At 44.0% G+C, this 20,033-nt stretch overlaps 1 protein-coding gene across 1 annotated transcript in view; it reads left to right on the forward strand.

Annotated features, from left to right (window-relative positions):
• KBTBD8 (kelch repeat and BTB domain containing 8) overlaps positions 1–20,033 on the forward strand; it is a 44,272-nt gene that overhangs the window by 15,840 nt on the left and 8,399 nt on the right. Inside the window, exon 3 of the mRNA XM_077451971.1 lies at positions 7,943–9,057. Coding sequence (XP_077308097.1) covers positions 7,943–9,057 — 1,115 coding nt within the window. The remainder of the gene's footprint in view (positions 1–7,942; positions 9,058–20,033) is intronic.

Consider the following 20,033-nt stretch of genomic DNA (forward strand, 5'->3'; position numbering starts at 1 on the left):
ACCGTACACAAAGATTTTCCAGCTTGCAGGACTACAGTCTTAAAGCAGAGCTCCAGGCCAAAGCAAATACTGTAGCTGCTGGTTTTTAGTATAGGGACGCTTTCCTGCCCCTGGATCCAGTAATGTCCTCACCCTAATTCTTCAATCTGTTTCAGGTCTCTAACGTAAGGGAAACAAAGCCTTTGCAGCTTCATAGCCGGTTTCCACGTGCATGCATTGCGCCTTGTGAATGGCCCAATAGTTTTCTGGGACCTGTGAAGCATCCCAAAAGACTGCTGTGGGGGTGGTGAACTTTTCTGCTCAGTTAGCCGCGGGTATCTGCTGGCGCCCACCCGCCAAAAAGTGCTGAATGTGGCAGGGGAGGGTGCATAGAAGTGGAGCTTCCCATTTTGGGTGGAGCTCTGCTTTAAGCACCAGCAGACAAAGAGTGATCATCACTGTGTTTAGTTAACTATGCAATTTACCCTTTATACCCCAGATGACTGCCAATAGATAGCTTGTTGGCTGATTAACCATTAAGACTTTTAATGTCTGTAATGCACTCTGTCGCCACAGACAGGAATATTGCAGAGTTTTTAAGTATAATAGCACTTGATATCCATGGCTACCAGTAGATCATAGTGATTCCTTTCATGATCTTTAAAAGATCAGTTGCATCTTTACCACATGGAGGTAGCCTTGTAACGTGACCTTAAGGGCTCTTTCACATGAACGATCCGTTCAGGTCCGCCTTTTTTTTTTGTTGTTTTTTTTTGTTTTTTTTTGGGGGGGGGGGGGCGGTTTGGCAGACCTGATTGGATGCTCCATAGAGGTCTATAAAGCGTCGGATGTCAGCGGTGACATGTCCGCTGACATCCGACCTGCTCCAATCCGAGAAAGTGTGACTGAGGAAAAACCTACTTTTTTCCATCCGTCATCGGATCGTGTGAAGACTGACTCTGCGGTCCGTCGTCATCTGATCTCCCATAGGGGAGAGCGGCACTCTGACAGGTCCGTCCCTGCACAGTGTACAGAGACAGACCTGACATCTTCCTGCTCAGCGGGGATCGACGGAGCGGTCCCCGCTGAGCAAGCGGATGTCCACGGGGAGGATCATCACATAATTTTTTTTTTTTTTTTTTGCATCTGACAGATCATACAGGAATGATTAGTATTCCATCTTAATGTTGATCAGCTGTATGTTTTCTTATGATTTTCAGATATTCCATATAAAAAAAAATACTTTTCAAAGAAATCTGGCAATACCATGCCAGGAGATTTTAAAATCTGGCACAAAGATATATTGGCTATTGTCCATATCTACCAAGTTTTCTACTTTTTATCTATTGGTTTAATCGCTAGCTGCAGATTGTTCTGAACAGCCAATAGCACCTTCTCTTGATGCCAAGTTAAATTTAAAGAGCCCTTTTTGTCTTTTGATTAAAAAGTTCAACTTCCTTGATAACTTGTAGGAATGCACAAATATTAGCATTAGTATATTGTGCTGGTAACACCCTAGATTTGCTTCAAGACTCTTTTGTGAAGTAGGGCCATTATATTGATCCTTATCACCTTCCTTATTTAGATCCACATTGATGGAATTAACGTGGAACGATACCTCGCTTATGTTTTTATCAGCAGGTCTTCACTATTGCTCTTCATTGATAATTGTCTTGGGTCCTTCAAATCATTAAAATTCCCCCCCCCTTTTTTTTTTTTTTTTTTTTTTTTTATACCTGCAAAGGAAAAGGCATAATAAGCTAGTATGCACCGCATACTAGCTCATGAAATACTTACCTTAGAACGAGGCCCCGACATCTCGCCCAATACATGCCGAGGGAGCTGACCTGTTCCCTCTGTGTGTCTTCCGGATATCGTGGCTCCAGCGCTGTGAGTAGCCGGAGCAGCATGTGCGTGGGAGATTTCTTTCTGGCAGGGTCCGACATCTGCCAGGCTTCCAGCCGAGAAATCCCTGTGCGCATGCGCCGATGCAATCAGCGGCTCATTGCCAGGGGAATAATCTCCTAAACCTGTATGGTTTCGGAGAATTTTGAACCTACAGGTAAGCCTTATTATAGGCTTACCTGTAAGTAAAGGTGAAAAAATATACTATAAAACAAATTACTTCAAAGTTAATACATTTTGTATCTTCTACGATTGAGTTCTGTCATTTCAATACTAAATTACAAGCAAAGGGATGCAGATCTTCTTTCGTTGTTGTCAAAAACTAGTAACCAGACTTCAGACCCCTCTCACACTGAAGTGCTTTTGCGCTAAAAATAGCACCGTAAAATTTCCAGAAAACTGCTGCTTCCCATTCATTTCCATGAATGCTTTCACACTGGCTGTGCGTTGGCAGGGGGCGCTGACTAAAGTCCTGCAAGCAGCATCTTTGGGGCATGTTTGGAGTGCTTAAAGCACCTTGAACGCTCCTGTCCATTGAAGTGAATAGAAAGCGTTTTAAAAGCACCGCAAAGTGTGTGTGTGTGTGTGTGTGTGTTTGTTGTGTTTAGGCCGATATGTATTCAACTATTTTTGGTAACAAAAATTGCAATAAGTATATATTGATTGGTTTACGCAAAAGTTATAATGTCTACAAAATGGGATAGATTTATATCGCCACCTGTCGTAAGCGATGACTGCCGGGCACTTGCTTCGGGGGCTAGTGTCGTGCGCCCCTAGTGTCCACAGGTCGAAGTGTCGTAAAGTAACGTTGTTTCGCCCAGCGTGCCATTCTGCTGCAGTAAAACTGGTGGCCGGTTGGCAAGTGGTTAAAGAGCACACTGCTAATGCCACAAAAGCACCCGATGTGTGAAAGGGGTCTTAAGGATGAGTTTACTCCTTTAAAAAAAAGTGTATATAGATAGCGGCTGCAGCATTGGGAACATGTTAGATATTTCACCCTAAAATCTGGTGTAACCTGTTCCAAAAGGTGAACGTGTCCTTGAATCTCATTTCAAGAGTTCATGAGTGGTTAGTTCTCTTAGCCTGTTTTGTTTTTTTTGTCATGTTGGTGGTTTTAGGTATTGTATGTTCTCTAAAAGGACTTTTTGGAATTTCTCCCAAATGGTGTCGCACACGTACTGCACCTTCCTCTCCCACCCTGTTAGCTCAAAATTGACTTGTATTTACATTAATTGGATCTTGATAATGTTCTGCCAGAAAGTAGGAAGCTTATCTGTGGTAATCGTAGCTATGTTCTGTGAATAAACCTTAACCACGTCTCACCTAGTTGGACAAGCACTGTACCTCTAACTGATCCCAAGCTGCTTGTACTCTTCTCAGTTCCATGAAAAATCCAGATGCCCATGCCCCTTTTCAACACAAACAAAACCGGTGGCACACCAATGATGGGACTGGGTTTATTGAGCGGCCAACACACACTAAATCCTACCTGGGGCCAGTGTGTGCTGTATGTTCAATAAATTAAATCTGATCTTAGATGTCCTTGGTATGGAGCTTGTTTTGTTTGTGAAGTGTCTGTAATAGGTTGAGTAAGTAAATCAAATTCCCCTCCACCTTCTGTTGCACCCTGTGAAAGTGTTGAATGAATTGGTGCCTTAATTCCAACTAAGCTGGCCATTGACTGTGCATGTGGAACCCCGCAGGAAAGAAAATCGATTTGTGAATAGTCTATGGCCGGCTCTAGGCATCTGTTTGCCATGTAACAAAATATTTTGTCGTCCTCAATTGTTCTACTCGCCACCTTTTTACATCCACTATGAGTATATCCCACAGAGTCATTTCTAAGCTGCTGTGTAGACTGAAGAAAAATTAGAAGATGCATAAAATGTTGTTTTTTGTTCTCAATTTGAGTTGTAATCTGTAAAGATCTTTATATATTTGCTGTCTCTTCATTTCTACATGGTCCATTTGTAGACTCGACTTCCACGTGTCTTGTTCCTCGAATGTGTTTTTTAATAATTATATTTTTTTTTTTTTTGTCACAAATGTAGGGAGAGTTAACAAATTGGCATTCTACCAGTAGATCTGTTGTATTTCATTGTCAATATCATTTAATTCCTTCTGTAATATCTGCTAAACCATTCCATCATATTCAGAAAAATTGTATGCGTAGAGCAAATGGAATTGTAATTCTCATATTTCTAAAATTATCACTTTAACCACTTTCAGACCGGACCATTTTGCTGGTCAATGACCAGAGGTCTTTTTACAATTTGGCACTGCGCTGCTTTTAACTGGTAATTGCGCGGTCATGCAATGTTGTACCCAAACAAAATTTGCGTCCTTTTTTTTTCCCCCACAAATAGAGCTTTCTTTTAAAGGTATTTGACTGACTCTGCGATTTATTTTTTTAATTTTTTGCGATATAAACTTAAAAAGACCGCAAATTTTGAAAAAAAAATGATATTTTCTACTTTTTATTAGAAAAATCCAATAAACTCAATTTTAGTCATACATTTAGGCCAAAATGTATTCAGCCACATGTCTTTGGTAAAAAAAAGTCAATAACTGTATATTTATTGGTTTGCACAAAAGTTGTCACATCTACAAACTAAGGTACATTTTCTGGAATTTACGCAGCTTTTAGTTTATGACTGCCTATCTCATTTCTTGAGGTGCTAAAATGGCAGGGCAGTACAAACTCCCCCCCCCCCCCCCCCCAATTACCCCATTTTGGAAAGTAGACACCCTAAGGAAATTGATAAGAGGCATGTTGAGCCCTTCAGGCTTTCTAAGGTCGCATGCAGGGTCTCCACGAGGACGACAGAGTTCATTGTCTGCAGTTATGTGTTTAGTGTTTTGTAAGTGACAGTGATCGATGCTGGGCTTGGCGGAGGGGCTAAACGCAGGTGCTAGCAGGTATCTGGGCTGATCCCACTAACAATGCGTTTTTGGGAAACCTAAACCGCTGGCGACGCTAATATAGATCTGATCAGATATTGATCTGTTCAGATACTATATTACTAAGGGAGGTGTATGCTTTGCGCGTGGGTGTTAGCGGTACTGGCACTAACCTGACGCTGCCTGGGGCGACGCAGACCCTATCTGACCCTCAAACTTATATCACCCGCCGGGTGATCAGGGGGTTAAACCTTTATTAGGTAATGGGTGCCCTGAAACTATAAAAAAAATAACAAAACCAGCGTGGTGATCACTGGTGAAAGGGTTAACTAGGGGGCAATCAGGGGGCTTTATGCGGTAGTATATGGGGGGTCCCTGACGCTATAAAAAGCTGCGGCGAACCTAAATACCTACCTGCCTAACCAGCGTCACCTGTGACACTAATACAGCGATCAGAAAAACGATTGCTTATTAGTGACACTGGCGACGGGGGTGATCACGGGGTTAAACCTTTATTGGGGGGGTTAGTGGGGTACCCTAGACCTAAAGGGGGCTAACCCTAACTGCCCTAACAGTTATTGCAGTCACAAATGACACCAATGCAATAATAAAAAAATAAAAATAAAAAATGCAATTGGTTTCACTGTGACTGGGGGTGCAGGGGTGATTGGGGGGGTGAAGGGGGGGGGGGGTGAAAGTGTGCCTGGCATGTTCTACTGTTAGTGTAGTGTGTTGGTGCAACTCACTGATCATCTCTCCTCGGTGCCGGAACGAAAAAGACCGACACGAGGTGAGATTACATCACTTCCTCTGCCTGTGTTTACAATACAGGAGAGGAAGTGATGTAGGGGAAGCATTCCATTCGTCAGGAGCGATCGCGAGGGGGTGGCCATGAATGAATAGGCGCCCCCTCATCCCGGATCGCTCCTGCACGGAATCCGACCGCCGATGGCACCGGGGGGGGGGGAGAGGAGAGGAGATATGTGCCAAACACTTCATGTTCCTGGAATTCGGTCACTGTGCAGGGACACACTGAGTTATCTGGTGCATGTCCCCTCAGGAACTTCTCTTTATTACTTATGTGACCTGTTTATTTTGTTCATTATACCGGAGGATACTCAAGCTGTGAGTGGAGAGGACACACAGCAGCTATGCCCACCCCTCTGCTGCCCATTCACAGATGCCTTTGTATTTTGTGAATGAGTTCATATAATGCAAAGGCTTATGTGAATGGGGAGGGGTGGGCATAGCAGCAAAGTTTTTTTTTTTTTCTTCCTGGAGCACAAAGATAAGTCTACAAGCTGGCAGGCACCTCGCTGGGCTTAACTCATGGTATGCCTGCAGTTTTTACAAATCTGAATTCCTGGAATTCGGCTTGAAATGCAATAGTATTTCTCTTTGGGGTTGACTTGAACAAGTTTTGTTTTTTCTTTTACTCACAATTCCATCCCAAGAAGGAGAAAAATGTTCTACCATTTTGAAGATGGCCACAAAAAGACTGTGCTCATTTAAGCCACATATCCAGTAGTTGGTCACTTTTTCAACTGGGCTTGTTCCCTAATTTTGAGGATGTTTTTGTAGCTTCTCCAAGCCACCTCTTCAGTTCTAATAAGTCAGGAGAATACCCTATCGTAGGGGTGGGAACCTTGGCTCTCCAGCTGTTTTGAAACTACAAATCCCATCATGCCTCTGCCTCTAGTAGTCATGCCTGTGATTGTTAGGGTCTTGCAATGTCTCATGGGACTTGTTTTCAAAACAGCTGGAGAGCCAAGGTTCCCTAGTGTGTATAATGTATGTATGTATCTGCCTCCTCTTTGGCTGAAACAGCAGCTTGCGTCATTGGTTTCTATTGCTGTCAATCACAGCCAGTGAGGAGGGTGCTTTGGGGGGGAGGGGGTCGAGCTCCAGTGTTTGTGACACACAAAGGGGGCTCATGAGTGCCCCCAGAGCAAGCTGCTTCCTATGGGTGCATTTAGCAGAGGGGAGGTGCCAGGAGCGCTGGCAAGGGGCCCCAGAAGAGGTGGACCAGGGCTGTTCTGTGCAAAACCATTGCACAGAGTAGGTAATTGACAGCATGTTTAAAAAAAAAAAAAAAAAAAAAAAAAAAAGTGAACCTTTTTACAAACCCTTTAATTCTTTGATTTGAGAGGTGTGAGATGTCGAAATGCCAGTTGAGATGTCTTTATGCTGACTTAAAACGGCATTGTATAGTATGTGGAAGTGGCTTCATATATACATGGATCCAAATATACACTTACTAGAATAACATACAAATTCTTTTTATTTAGTTTTTAATATAAAGTTATAAACTTTAAAAAAAAAAACTCAGTGGGGGCTTTTGTAGGGGCATGCTTGTTTCAAGTCAGTGATCCATCAGAAAAACAGGCAAAGGTGAGAATGATTTAAAGCAAATTGGCAGTTCCCCCCCCCAAAAAAAAAAATGTGTATGTATGTTTCCTTCAAAATATTCTCATGTACCGGGTTAACATTTCCCAGTACGATATCTAGTTCAAGTGTGTGTGTGTGTGTGTGTGTACCAATCGCTCGTTTAAACCTCCACTGACTCTTGATCATTAAAGCAGAACTTCGCCCCAAAGGGGGTCACTCGCACATACGAAGTGGGAAGTCGGCTTCCCAAAGTAAATATGCCTGGGGCTGACGAGCCAACTTAGGGGAAGACCACACTGAGTGCCTGCAAAGGTAAGTATCCTATTCTTTAAAGGTCAACAGCTACAGTATTTATTTGTAGCCGTTGACTTTTAATTTTTGTTGATTTTGTTGATTTGTTTTGCAAATCTTCCATGAATTTCCCAATAGGGAGAGTGTTCTCTTTGTACCGAGTCAGAAGACAGCAGATGTCTATCTTATGGCTTAGATGTGGCAGGAGCTGGGGAGTGCCTTGCCATCCTGAGACTTCAGGGCCCTGTGTTTTGTGCATTGACGCACACAGCCCCAGGCTGGGAACACACAACAGTGTCTCCATAGGTCACTGTAAGGGAAAGGAGACACCCTGAAAGATTAGTGCTGAGGAGACAGCTGAATCTATAGGATAGGGCATCTCAGATAGCAAGAATTGGCATATAATGTAAGTATGCACCTCCAAAATTTAAATTGCTTAAAAAAATAAAATAAAAACATGACTTGTTTTGTTTCCTAGATCTATGTTCACCAGTGGCCTTACAGAGAGCACACAGAAAGAAGTCCGAATAGTGGGCATTGAAGCGGAGTCCATGCAGCTTGTCCTGAACTATGCCTATACCTCTAGAGTTCAGCTGACTGAGGCCAATGTCCAAGCTTTGTTCACTGCAGCTAGCATCTTCCAGATCCCTTCACTCCAGGACCAGTGCGCCCAGTATATGATCAGTCGCCTGGACCCTCAGAACTGTATAGGTGTATTTATTTTTGCTGATCACTACGGTCACCAAGAACTGATAGATAAGTCTCAAGAATACATCCGTAAAAAGTTCTTATACGTCACCAAAGAGCAAGAGTTTCTACAATTGACAAAGGAACAGCTCATAGGTATCCTCAACAGTGACGACCTGGACGTGGATAAGGAGGAGCATGTCTACAACAGCATCATCTCTTGGTTTGAACATGACCAGGCTGAGAGGGAGGAACATCTTGTGGAGATCTTTGCCAAATGTATTCGTATGCCTCTTATGGATGAACAATTTGTGGAGAAGATCCCTCCTTTGTTTGCACGGGCGATGCCTAAAAACCACGTCCAAAAGGGAAAGCTTAGTGCCAATTACTGTAATCGGCGTCTCGGCATGACAGCTTCAGAAATGATTATCTGCTTTGAAGCCGCTAGTAAACACTCAGGGAAGAAACAAACTGTGCCTTGTCTAGACGTCCTCACAGGAAAAGTCTATAAACTATGCAAACCCCCAGCGGACCTGCGCGAGGTTGGCATTCTTGTAACACCAGATAACGAACTCTACATTGCCGGGGGCTACAAACCTAGCAACAACGATGTCTGTATAGACCACAAAGCGGAAAGTGACTTCTGGTTGTACGACCATTCAAACAATAGGTGGTTAGCCAAGGCCCCTTTACTCAGAGCACGTATAGGTTGTAAACTGGTTCACTGCTGTGGTAAGCAATACGCAATAGGTGGACGAGTTTATGAAGGAGATGGTCGCAACCCGCTCAAGTCCGTCGAGTACTATGATGTAAGAGACAATTGTTGGACGGCTGTAAGTTTAATGCCAGTGCCGATGGAGTTTCATAGCGCTGTAGAATATAAAGACAAGATATACATTCTACAAGGTAAGACACGATTAAGGTAATTCTAGAGTTTGTGTCCTGTGTTTTTATATGCATTAAGTCTACCTTTTTTTTTATTTTTGATAGATGGCTCTAGTACTTGAGTTTTACCTACCAGGGGATTTGCGGATCTATCCATTTATTTCTGAGATTTAAAGGCTAAGCTCAACTTTAAGAGTATGTTGCACCCATATTTGGGGTGTAACATGCACCTATACACCCACCTCCTGCTACCAGTGCTCCCCGTTCTGTGACAGCGGGTGGAGGATCGTCTCCCTACACCTGTTTTTCACTTTTTGAAAACTACTTGGCTGTGCAGGGCTCCACCCACACAATATCCTTTAGTTAGTTTTCAGTGCATGAATAAACTTCAAATACATTGGCCGCCACAACAGGTGGCTTGTAGTTCTTGAGAAAGAGAAGGGGGCGCCTCTGGGTGTAGATTTTCTTAAAAGCAATTTATTCACAGGTCCAAAACAGAGATTTTGCACTCACATTTTCCAAGAAATAAAATGGCATGTAGAATAAGAGGGGTCATCTGATTTTGTCCGTCACTTTTAATCCGGTCCGCAAGTGTCCTGTTGTCCTCTCCTGGCGTTACCACTGGTTTGTGGTTTCAAAAAAGCCGGCTCGGTGGACGCAGAGGATGTTTTTCCAAAGCGAGGCTTGGTTGACTGTGACATGCGGGTCATGGGATTGTGACGTCATGGCGGGCAACGCGTTTCCTGAGCGTTCGGGTCGAGGTGGAGAGACGACCACGCTCTTTCATCAGGCCGTGTCGTCTCTCCACCTCGACCCGAACGCTCAGGAAACGCGTTGCCCGCCGTGACGTCACAATCCCGCGACCCGCATGTCAGTCAACCAAGCCTCGCTTTGGAAAAACATCCTCTGCGTCCACCGAGCCGGCTTTTTTGAAACCACAAACCAGTGGTAACGCCAGGAGAGGACAACAGGACACTTGCGGACCGGATTAAAAGTGACGGACAAAATCAGATGACCCCTCTTATTCTACATGCCATTTTATTTCTTGGAAAATGTGAGTGCAAAATCTCTGTTTTAGACCTGTGAATAAATTGCTTTTAAGAAAATCTACACCCAGAGGCGCCCCCTTCTCCTTCTTTTTCTCTGTAACAGTTTAGGAGCCTGGTTTCAGCTCCCTGTGGTGGCAGCCCTGCATGTTGAATTCCCACCCAAGGAACAAAAGACACTTTCCTGGGACTTGATAACTAAAAGATCTCGTATGTATTATCGTTGCATATAACCTTATACAGACAGCCTTTTTAAGTATATTATGTGATTTTTGCACCTCTACTTGTTGTGTGGCTTGTAGTTCTTGGTGAATAGTGAGGCCGCTGGTGAGTGTTTTCGTGGTCTATTGACTCTTCCTGGAATTCAATAACTGTTTGCCCATATGGGTTCAATACTTTTACAGGCTGCTGTGTAAAAACAAACCAAAAATACTTCCCCCCCCCCCCCCCCCACTTTAATACCCAGCCATAGTTAAATGGCATCCTTGACTTTTAGGGGGGATATCTGATGCCTGCAGCTAGAGGGATCATTCAGATATCACTCTTTGCAGCCGGCGATTCTGTGCACGATAAGAATGATCATAGCGGCAGTTCCACCACCATCCGGTGCTTCTCCGGGCTCTCCCGTGCTATCGGGGGGGCCTGGAAAAAGAATCGGTCGGTGCCGGATGAGGACGATGGAAATTTTGTTTGACCGTCAGAGGCCAAAGAAACGAAGCCGTGAGTGCGGCTGTCCGCATGAGATCGGTGAATTCCCCCCCCCCCCCCCCCCCCAATCTCATGCGTTCCAGTCTGGAGGAGAGATGTGGGGTCTTATTAAATCCCCACATCTCTCCATAAAGAGGACCTGCCGTATAGATTCCTATTACAAAGGATGTTTACATTCCTTGTAATAGGAATAAGTGATCAAAAAAAAGTAAAAAATAAATTAAGATATAATAAAAACAAATTTAAAATGCCCGTCCCCGCTAGCTCGCGCTCAGAAGTGAACACACACTTCCCGCCCACATATGTAAACCGCACATGAGGTATCGCCGCATGCGTTAGAGCGCGTGCCACAATTCTAGCACTAGACTTCCTCTAACTCTAAACTGGTAACCTGTAAAAATTTAAAGCGTCAACTATAGAGATTTTTAAGTAATGAAGTTTGGCACCATTCCATTGTGCACAATTTTAAAGCGTGGCACGTTGGGTATCCTTTTTTACTCGTTGTCTTTCACATTATACAAAAAAATTGGCTAACTTTACTTTTTTATTTATTTTTTTATTCATGAATAATTATTGCAATTACTACCATTTTATTGCCTATGGTGTGTGCTAAATGAAACATATATAATGTTTGGGGATTCGGAGTAATTTTCTAGCAAAAATGTTTGTACCAGAATAGGCCCAGTATTGAAGTGGTTAAAAAGGTGAACTAATAATTTTAACGCACTCTGCCACAAAGGGCAGGAGAACTGGTGTCAACTCAAATCAATGTTCTTGCACAAAACTTATTTTTTAAACTGCATCTGGACTGAATGTTCTTGAGGACCCTGGAAGTGGTTCCACATAAGTCTGTTATGGTAAAATGACTCCCTTAGTGAATAGGCCAGTTGGCTGGGAGCTTCCTCAATTACTTTTGGTTGCTGGTTGTCTTATTCCATGTGTTTTTTTTTTTTTTTTTTTTTTTTTGTTGGGTGAAGCGTCTTGCACACTGAACTCTTTCCTCTTAAACAGCATTGAGCACCTGACTCTCACCTGCTACCAGCTCTCTAGGTTTCGGGAGTACCTCTTATCCTTTTAGCCTTTAAGTTGCCTGCACAGTCACAGCATGTCAAATTCTAGACATGGTGTAGGGAGACAGACCCACTGTACTGGGGGTCCCTAGCTTACCTTCTACAAATGGTTCTGGAGATGCTTGCTGTTCACCTTATGACAGTGCCTACATTTGCAGTCTAGAAGCATGTTCATCTCGGATCTTGGTCTGTCCTGTCCCTTTTGGAGCCTGCTTGGCGTCTGTCTGGGTCCTCTCCCCTCTTGAGTAAAATTATTATTTTTTTTTTTTTTTTTTTTTTTTTTAACCAGTCACAAAAGATTCATGACCCACGTTCTCCTGTTGTTGGCCAACTCTGATCAGATCGGTCACGAGCGCTCGTACTCCAGCAGATTCTATATTTGATTTACCCACTGCCCTGCCTGCTTCCATGCCATTAACTGCTATCTGATTCTGAGTCACTCCAGTCCTTGGCTAATGGGTTTGCCCTTGAAGAGTCACTCTGCCACAGTGTAATAGTGTCGTTTGACCACTGTCATGAGGGGGACCCAGGGCCCTGTGGGCCCGATCAAGTTCCAGCTTGTGGGCTCTGTCTGGTATAAGGCTTTTGATAGTGTACTGCTTTTGGTATGTCTGTGACAGTCTCTGGGAAACCTCTAATCCTGAAATTAAGCCTTCTGGACCTATTTTCCAGGTTGTCGATTTTTGTTGCTTTTTTGTCTATGGCCCCCTCCAACTGATCATGCAATTCCTGGAAATGATCAGTGTTTAGACCCGGTCTATGGTGGCGTCTACTTTATTTTCAATAGACTCTATGTGAGAGCCCAGCAGCTGGAGATCTGATTTAATGTCTGAAGTAATCATTGCAGCCATCTGGGCAGGGCCCCTGTCGAGCATTTCTGCAAATCTTGTGACTAGTAAAGAGATGTCATGGGGCTGTGAAGTGATTTGACCCATCTCCTCGAATCTCACTCCAGGCCTCGGTGAGGTTGCGTGTTCAGGGGACATAAGCATTTCATCCAGGGTCTTATTAAGGAGAGCTACTGTGGTGGCTGGTGATGCCAGGCCACCTATGGATGAGCATTGGGGCCCCTCCACATACCACCTCATGAAGCAATTCCTGCCAGGGAGGAAAGATCTGTGCCTGAATGGGATACCTCATGTGGTAGCCGTTCCGCTGCCATTTTAGGTGCCTCGGCATCCCCTGACAGTGCCGTGAATTGAGCTCGTAGGTCTCGTTACACAGCTATTCCCGTGGGTTGCCGGAGTGCTCCGGTCCCAGTGTAGCCTACGTGGGGTGAGTGTACCTGTTGCTGGGGGTGCCAAAAGTACGGAGCTCTGTGATCAGGCATCCATATCGGAGTGCCGCACGTGATGTATATATAATTTTATGTTTAGTAATGACCGTGATATGCAATATTTTTAGAGGGATTGTGGAAGACAAATTTGACAAATCTTTGGGACCATTGACATTTATACAGCGCTCAGTTCTATAAAAATGCACTGATTACTGTGCTAAATGTCACCGGCAGGGAAGGGGTTAAATGTGTTTCTGAATGGGGGAGGAGACATGTCGCTGTTCGCAGTTACTGCGAACAGCAGGTCGGTCTCTATTCCCCTCTCAAAACGAGGATTTGTGTTTACGCACACAAATCCCCCATTCTGGCTCTTATGCCCATGATCGTGGGTGGCCGGCGGCCACGCGCTTGCTATGGTTTTTAACCACTTGCCGACCGCCTAACGCCGATGTACGTCGGCAGAATGGCACGGGCAGGCATAAGCACGTACATGTACGTGATTTGCCTCCCGCGGGTCGGGGGCCCGATCGGGCCCCCGCCCGGTGCCTGCGGCGGTCGGTTTTCGTTCGGGAGCGATCCCGGACGAGGGGACGGCCATTCATTCATGGCCACCCCCTCGCGATCGCTCCCGACGAATAGAAATCCCCGGTGACATCACTTCCTCTCCTGTAATGTAAACACAGGAGAGGAAGTGATGTATTCTCTCCTCCGTGTCGGTATTTTTCGTTCCGACACGGAGGAGAGCGGATCAGTGAGTTGCACCAACACATCCCACACACAGTAGAACATGCCAGGCACACTCACACCCCCCCTTTACCCCCCGATCACCCCCCCAATTACCCCTGCCCCCCAGTCACAGTGACACCAATGTCATTTTTTTTTTTTTTTTTTTTTTTTTTGCATTGGTGTCATTTGTGACTGTAATAACTGTTAGGGCAGTTAGAGTTAGCCCCCTTTAGTTCTAATGTACCCCCCTAACCCCCCCAATAAAGGTTTAACCCCGTGATCACCCCCCGTCGCCAGTGTCACTAAGGCTGGGTTCACATTGCAGCGGTTTATGAGAACGAATGTGATTCGCACCGCACTGCAGTGCAAATCACATCCGATCTCTGTGCGATTCGAGTTCAGCCATTCGCCGCACCCGCCGCACCCGCCACACCCGCCGCACCCGCCGCAAATTCGCACGGGACCCTTTTTTTGGCCCGCAGCAGAATCGGATCGCATGGGTGTTCACACCATGCGATCCGAGTTTGCAGATCGCACTGCGATATGCGAACTGATCTGGGGGTGTCAGTAACATTTCACTGACACTCCCAGCAGTTCGCATAGGGCAGTGTGAACTGCCGCCGGGAGGCATGCGATGCGGGAACCCGCCGCGGATTCGCGGCGTTTCCGCATCGCTCCAGTGTGAACCCAGCCTAATAAGCGATCATTTTTCTGATCGCCGTATTAGTGTCCCAGGTGACGCTAGTTAGGCAGGTAGGTATTTAGGTTCGCCGCAGCTTTTTATAGCGCCAGGGACCCCCATATACTACCGCATAAAGCCCCCTGATTGCCCCCTAGTTAACCCTTTCACCAGTGATCACCATATAACTGTTACAGGTGACGCTGGTTGGTTAGTTATTTTTTTATAGTTTCAGGGCACCCGCCATTTATTACCTAATAAAGGTTTAACCCCCTGATCACCCGGCGGGTGTCATTTGTGACTAATAACTGTTAGGGCAGTTAGGGTTAGCCCCCTTTAGTTCTAAGGTACCCCCCTAACCCCCCCAATAAAGGTTTAACCCCGTGATCACCCCCCGTCGCCAGTGTCACTAAGGCTGGGTTCAGATTGCAGCGGTTTGAGAACGGATGTGATTCGCACTGCAGTGCAAATCACATCCGATCTCTGTGCGATTCGAGTTCAGCCATTCGCCGCACCCGCCACACCCGCCGCACCCGCCGCAAATTCGCACGGGACCCTTTTTTTGGCCCGCAGCAGAATCGGATCGCATGGGTGTTCACACCATGCGATCCGAGTTTGCAGATCGCACTGCGATATGCGAACTGATCTGGGGGTGTCAGTAACATTTCACTGACACTCCCAGCAGTTCGCATAGGGCAGTGTGAACTGCCGCCGGGAGGCATGCGATGCGGGAACCCGCCGCGCATTCGTGGCGTTCCCGCATCGCTCCAGTGTGAACCCAGCCTAATAAGCGATCGTTTTTCTGATCGCTGTATTAGTGTCACAGGTGACGCTAGTTAGGCAAGTAGGTATTTAGGTTCGCCGCAGCTTTTTATAGCGCCAGGGACCCCCATATACTACCGCATAAAGCCCCCTGATTGCCCCCTAGTTAACCCTTTCACCAGTGATCACCATATAACTGTTACAGGTGACGCTGGTTGGTTAGTTATTTTTTTATAGTTTCAGGGCACCCGCCATTTATTACCTAGTCTCACTAGTGTACCCCTAAATTTAGGGGTGTCTACTTTCCAAAATGGGGTCATTTGGGGGGGGTTTGTGCCATCTTGGCATTTTATGGCCTTCAAAACTGTAACGCCCTTAGAAAGCCTGAAGGCGGTGCTTGGTTTTCGGGGCCCCGTACGCGGCTAGGCTCCCAAAAAGTCCCACATATGTGGTATCCCCGTACTCAGGAGAAGCAGCAGAATTTATTTTGGGGTGTCATTTCACATATGCCCATGGCATGCGTGAGCAATATATCATTTAGTGACAACTTTGTGAAAAAAAAAAAAAAAAAAAAAAAGTTTGTAATTTTCCCGCAACTTGTGGCAAAATATAAAATATTCCATGGACTCAACATGCCTCTCAGCAAATAGCTTGGGGTGTCTACTTTCTAAAATGGGGTCATTTGTGGGGGTTTTGTGCCATCTTGGCATTTTATGGCCTTCAAAACTGTAATAGGTAGTGAGGAGTGAAGTCAAATATTTACGCCCTTAGAAAGCCTGAAGGCGGTGCTTGGTTTTCGGGGCCCCGTACGCGGCTAGGCTCCCAAAAAGTCCCACATATGTGGTATCCCCGTACTCAGGAGAAGCAGCAGAATTTATTTTGGGGTGTCATTTCACATATGCCCATGGCATGTGTGAGCAATATATCATTTAGTGACAACTTTGTGAAAAAAAAAAAAAAAAAAAAAAAGTTTGTAATTTTCCCGCAACTTGTGGCAAAATATAAAATATTCCATGAACTCAACATGCCTCTCAGCAAATAGCTTGGGGTGTCTACTTTCTAAAATGGGGTCATTTGTGGGGGTTTTGTGCCATCTTGGCATTTTATGGCCTTCAAAACTGTAATAGGTAGTGAGAAGTGAACTCAAAAATTTACGCCCTTAGAAAGCCTGAAGGCGGTGCTTGGTTTTCGGGGCCCCGTACGCGGCTAGGCTCCCAAAAAGTCCCACATATGTGGTATCCCCGTACTCAGGAGAAGCAGCAGAATTTATTTTGGGGTGTCATTTCACATACGCCCATAGCATGTGTGAGCAATATATCATTTAGTGACAACTTTGTGTAAAAAAAAAAAAAAAAATTTTTTTTTTGTCATTATTCAATCGCTTGAGGCAAAAAAATAAAATATTCAATGGGCTCAACATGCCTCTTATCAATTTCCTTAGGGGGTCTACTTTCCAAAATGGGGTCATTTGGGGGGGTTTTGTACTGCCCTGCCATTTTAGCACCTCAAGAAATGAGATAGGCAGTCGTAAACTAAAAGCTGCGTAAATTCCAGAAAACGTACCTTAGTTTGTAGATGTGACAACTTTTGCGCAAACCAATAAATATACAATTATTGACTTTTTTTTTACCAAAGACATGTGGCTGAATACATTTTGGCCTAAATGTATGACTAAAATTGAGTTTATTGGATTTTTCTAATAACAAAAAGTAGAAAATATCATTTTTTTTCAAAATTTGCGGTCTTTTTACGTTTATATCGCAAAAAATAAAAATCGCAGAGGCAATCAAATACCATCAAAAGAAAGCTCTATTTGTGGGAAGAAAAGGACGCAAATTTTGTTTGGGTACAACATTGCATGACCGCGCAATTACCAGTTAAAGCAGCGCAGTGCCAAAGTGTAAAAAGACCTCTGGTCATTTACCAGCAAAATGGTCCGGTCTGAAAGTGGTTAAAGGAGCCGCCATACATATACGGCAATTTTAGCAGGAGAGCCAACCTGCCATCTTATATGTACAGGAGCTAGTCGGCAAGTGGTTAAACGGGCCGTGTTTGCTCGAACACTCAACTCCTGGCTGAATTAAAACAATTCTGCGAGGAATGGGCTTAAGGCTTCATGTACACTTGAACTACTTTGGCCATGGGAAACGTGCTACAATCATGGCACGATTTTTGCCACAATTTTGCCCCCAGCGGGCAAAACTTTCCTATGCTGAATGTGATTCTTCTGCACTCGAGGGAGGTTGAACCTCTAACCTCAGCAGTTTTTAAACGATCCTAAAAGCCTACTTGTACATGGACAAATAGGGGTTGATTTACTAAAGGCAAATCCACTTTGCACTGCAAAAATTAATCGGTAAATAACCTTAAAAGTGTGCTGTATCATTTAGTTAATATGTAAAGTTTTAAAAAAGCTATTAAATATCTGTATGCAGTGATCAATGTAAATAACCAACTATATGGTTAAAGAGCAAAATATCTAATCCACTGTGAGAATAACAAACATAATATATATTAGAGCCAGCATAAGGCTTGGTACACATCTATGTAGTTTTGCTTTTGATCTGTTTCTGCAGTGCTTTTTATGGCTGTTACTGATTAAAATTTTCATGTTCGCTTAATCAATCGACTAATTTTGATTTAACCCCCCTGACAGTATTCCCGAGTCTGGCTCGGGGTGGAATTTTTATACCAAAAGCGGTAACCCCGAGCCAGACTCGGGACCGCATCGCTGGATCCAGAAGGATGTTTACTTACCTTCTCCCTCGGATCCAGCGTTGTCTCCCCGCTGTACGAGCTGTGTCTCGCTTGATCTATCACTGAGCCGATCTTCGTGCCCTGCGAGCGTTGCGACGCACGGACTGAGATCGGCGCCAAATTCAAAAAGTGAAACGCTCACTATACATACAGTATAATGTAATCTTACAGATTACATTGCTGTATGTAATTATTTCACATCCCCTTTGTCCCTAGTGTTCTGTCTAGTGTCCTGCATGCAGTTCTATATGATAAAAACTAGAGGTCGACCGATATGGGTTTTTCTCTGGCCGATGCCGATATTTAGAAATCATGGCGGCCGATAGCCGATATATGAGCGCCTGTAAAGTGCCTGCAAAATGGCTCCCCTGCAGTCTGTGTCAAAGACAGAGTGCTTTCACACTGAGGCGATGCGCTGGCAGGATCTTAAAAAAAAGTCCTGCAAGCAGCACGTTTGGAGTGGTGTATACCGCTCCTCCACCACTCCTGACCATTGATATGAATGGGCACCACTGCCGAAGCGCATGCAATGCGATTTGGCAGCAGTGCTTCATGGGCGCATTTAACCTCTTCCTTGGCCGCTAGCTGGGTTAGATGTGCCCCACTAGCAGCCAAAGAGCCGCTAAAACTTGCGTTTTACCATCAACGCCTGCCCGCTCCAGTGTGAAAGCAGCCTTCATAAGTGATACAGAAAATTTCTTACATTTAAACATTAAACAAAACAAACCTCCAATCAGTTTACTTGTATGTATGATTTAGATAAAAAAAAAAGATATATTAAATAAAAACAGGTAGTCAAAACTTTTGGACGAAAAAAAAATGGGCTAACTTTACTGTTTTTTATTTTATTTTTATTTTTTAAATAGTGTATTTTTTTTTCCCCAAAAAATGCATTTGAAAGACCTCTGTGCAAATGCCGTGTGACATAAAATATTGCAACAACCGCTATTTTATTCCCTAGGATCTCTGCTAAAAAAATATATATCATTTTTGGGGGGTCTAAGTGATTTTTCTGGCAGAAAATACAGGATTTTTACTTGTAAGCAACAAGTGTCAGAAAAGATTTAGTCTTTAAATGGTTAAACTGAGAACTTCTACACACAGAGATGACTTCATTCATTCAAGTGTAAACATTGTATCTTTCTGTTCTTTTCTTGGCAGACTGCCCAGAGAGGAGGAAGACGTTTCTATGGCAACTTACACTGACTTCTATTACAGAAGTCATTTCAAAGTCCCGCTGCGGCTTTTTACCAGCACAATCGGCCGATGCCGATTAATTAAAAAACGGCAAATATCGGCCGATATATCGGTCGACCTCTAATAAAAACTGTTCTTTATGCCTGGAAACTGGAGATTGTCCATAGCAACCAAAACTGTCTCTTTACATCAAAAATGATTTTAGACCAGCTAGAAAACAGCGATTTAATAAATTGTAATTGCTTGCAGAATTGAGCGATAGTGATTTGTGGGGAGATCCGTCATCAAATACTGATAAGTAATGACAGTGACAATTCTGCAACTGAGCAAATTTCAGTGTTTTTGATTTGATTACATTATTGAATAATTTTATTATTTGGTACAATTATATTATAATTTATGATTTCATTTTTCAAACTTTATCATACCCGCGATGTCTGCTAGACTCTGGTTTAGACAGATTTAAGTGAGTTATTGCTAAGAATTACAGGCCTACAATATAAAACTCCAAATTTTCATGCAAAATAATTGTACCGCTTTTAGCACCTAAAATCTGAAATAATCGTACCGCCAGGGAGGTTAATTATAATGCACATACAGATCCAACTACTTTTAGCTGATCTCTTTGCGTTGCAACTCTGCATTAGTCTGTATATAGTGTATACCACATTTACCACCATCACCGGACACTAGTTGGTTTCCACAATCCATGACTTAACTTCACAGGTCACACAAATACGTTTTTTAAATTCAAACTAACTGTAGCACTGACGTAA

Source organism: Lithobates pipiens, unplaced genomic scaffold (genome assembly GCF_037356315.1).
Source record: "Lithobates pipiens isolate NorthernLeopardFrog02 unplaced genomic scaffold, aLitPip1_a1.2 Scaffold_23, whole genome shotgun sequence".
NCBI lineage: Eukaryota > Metazoa > Chordata > Amphibia > Anura > Ranidae > Lithobates > Lithobates pipiens.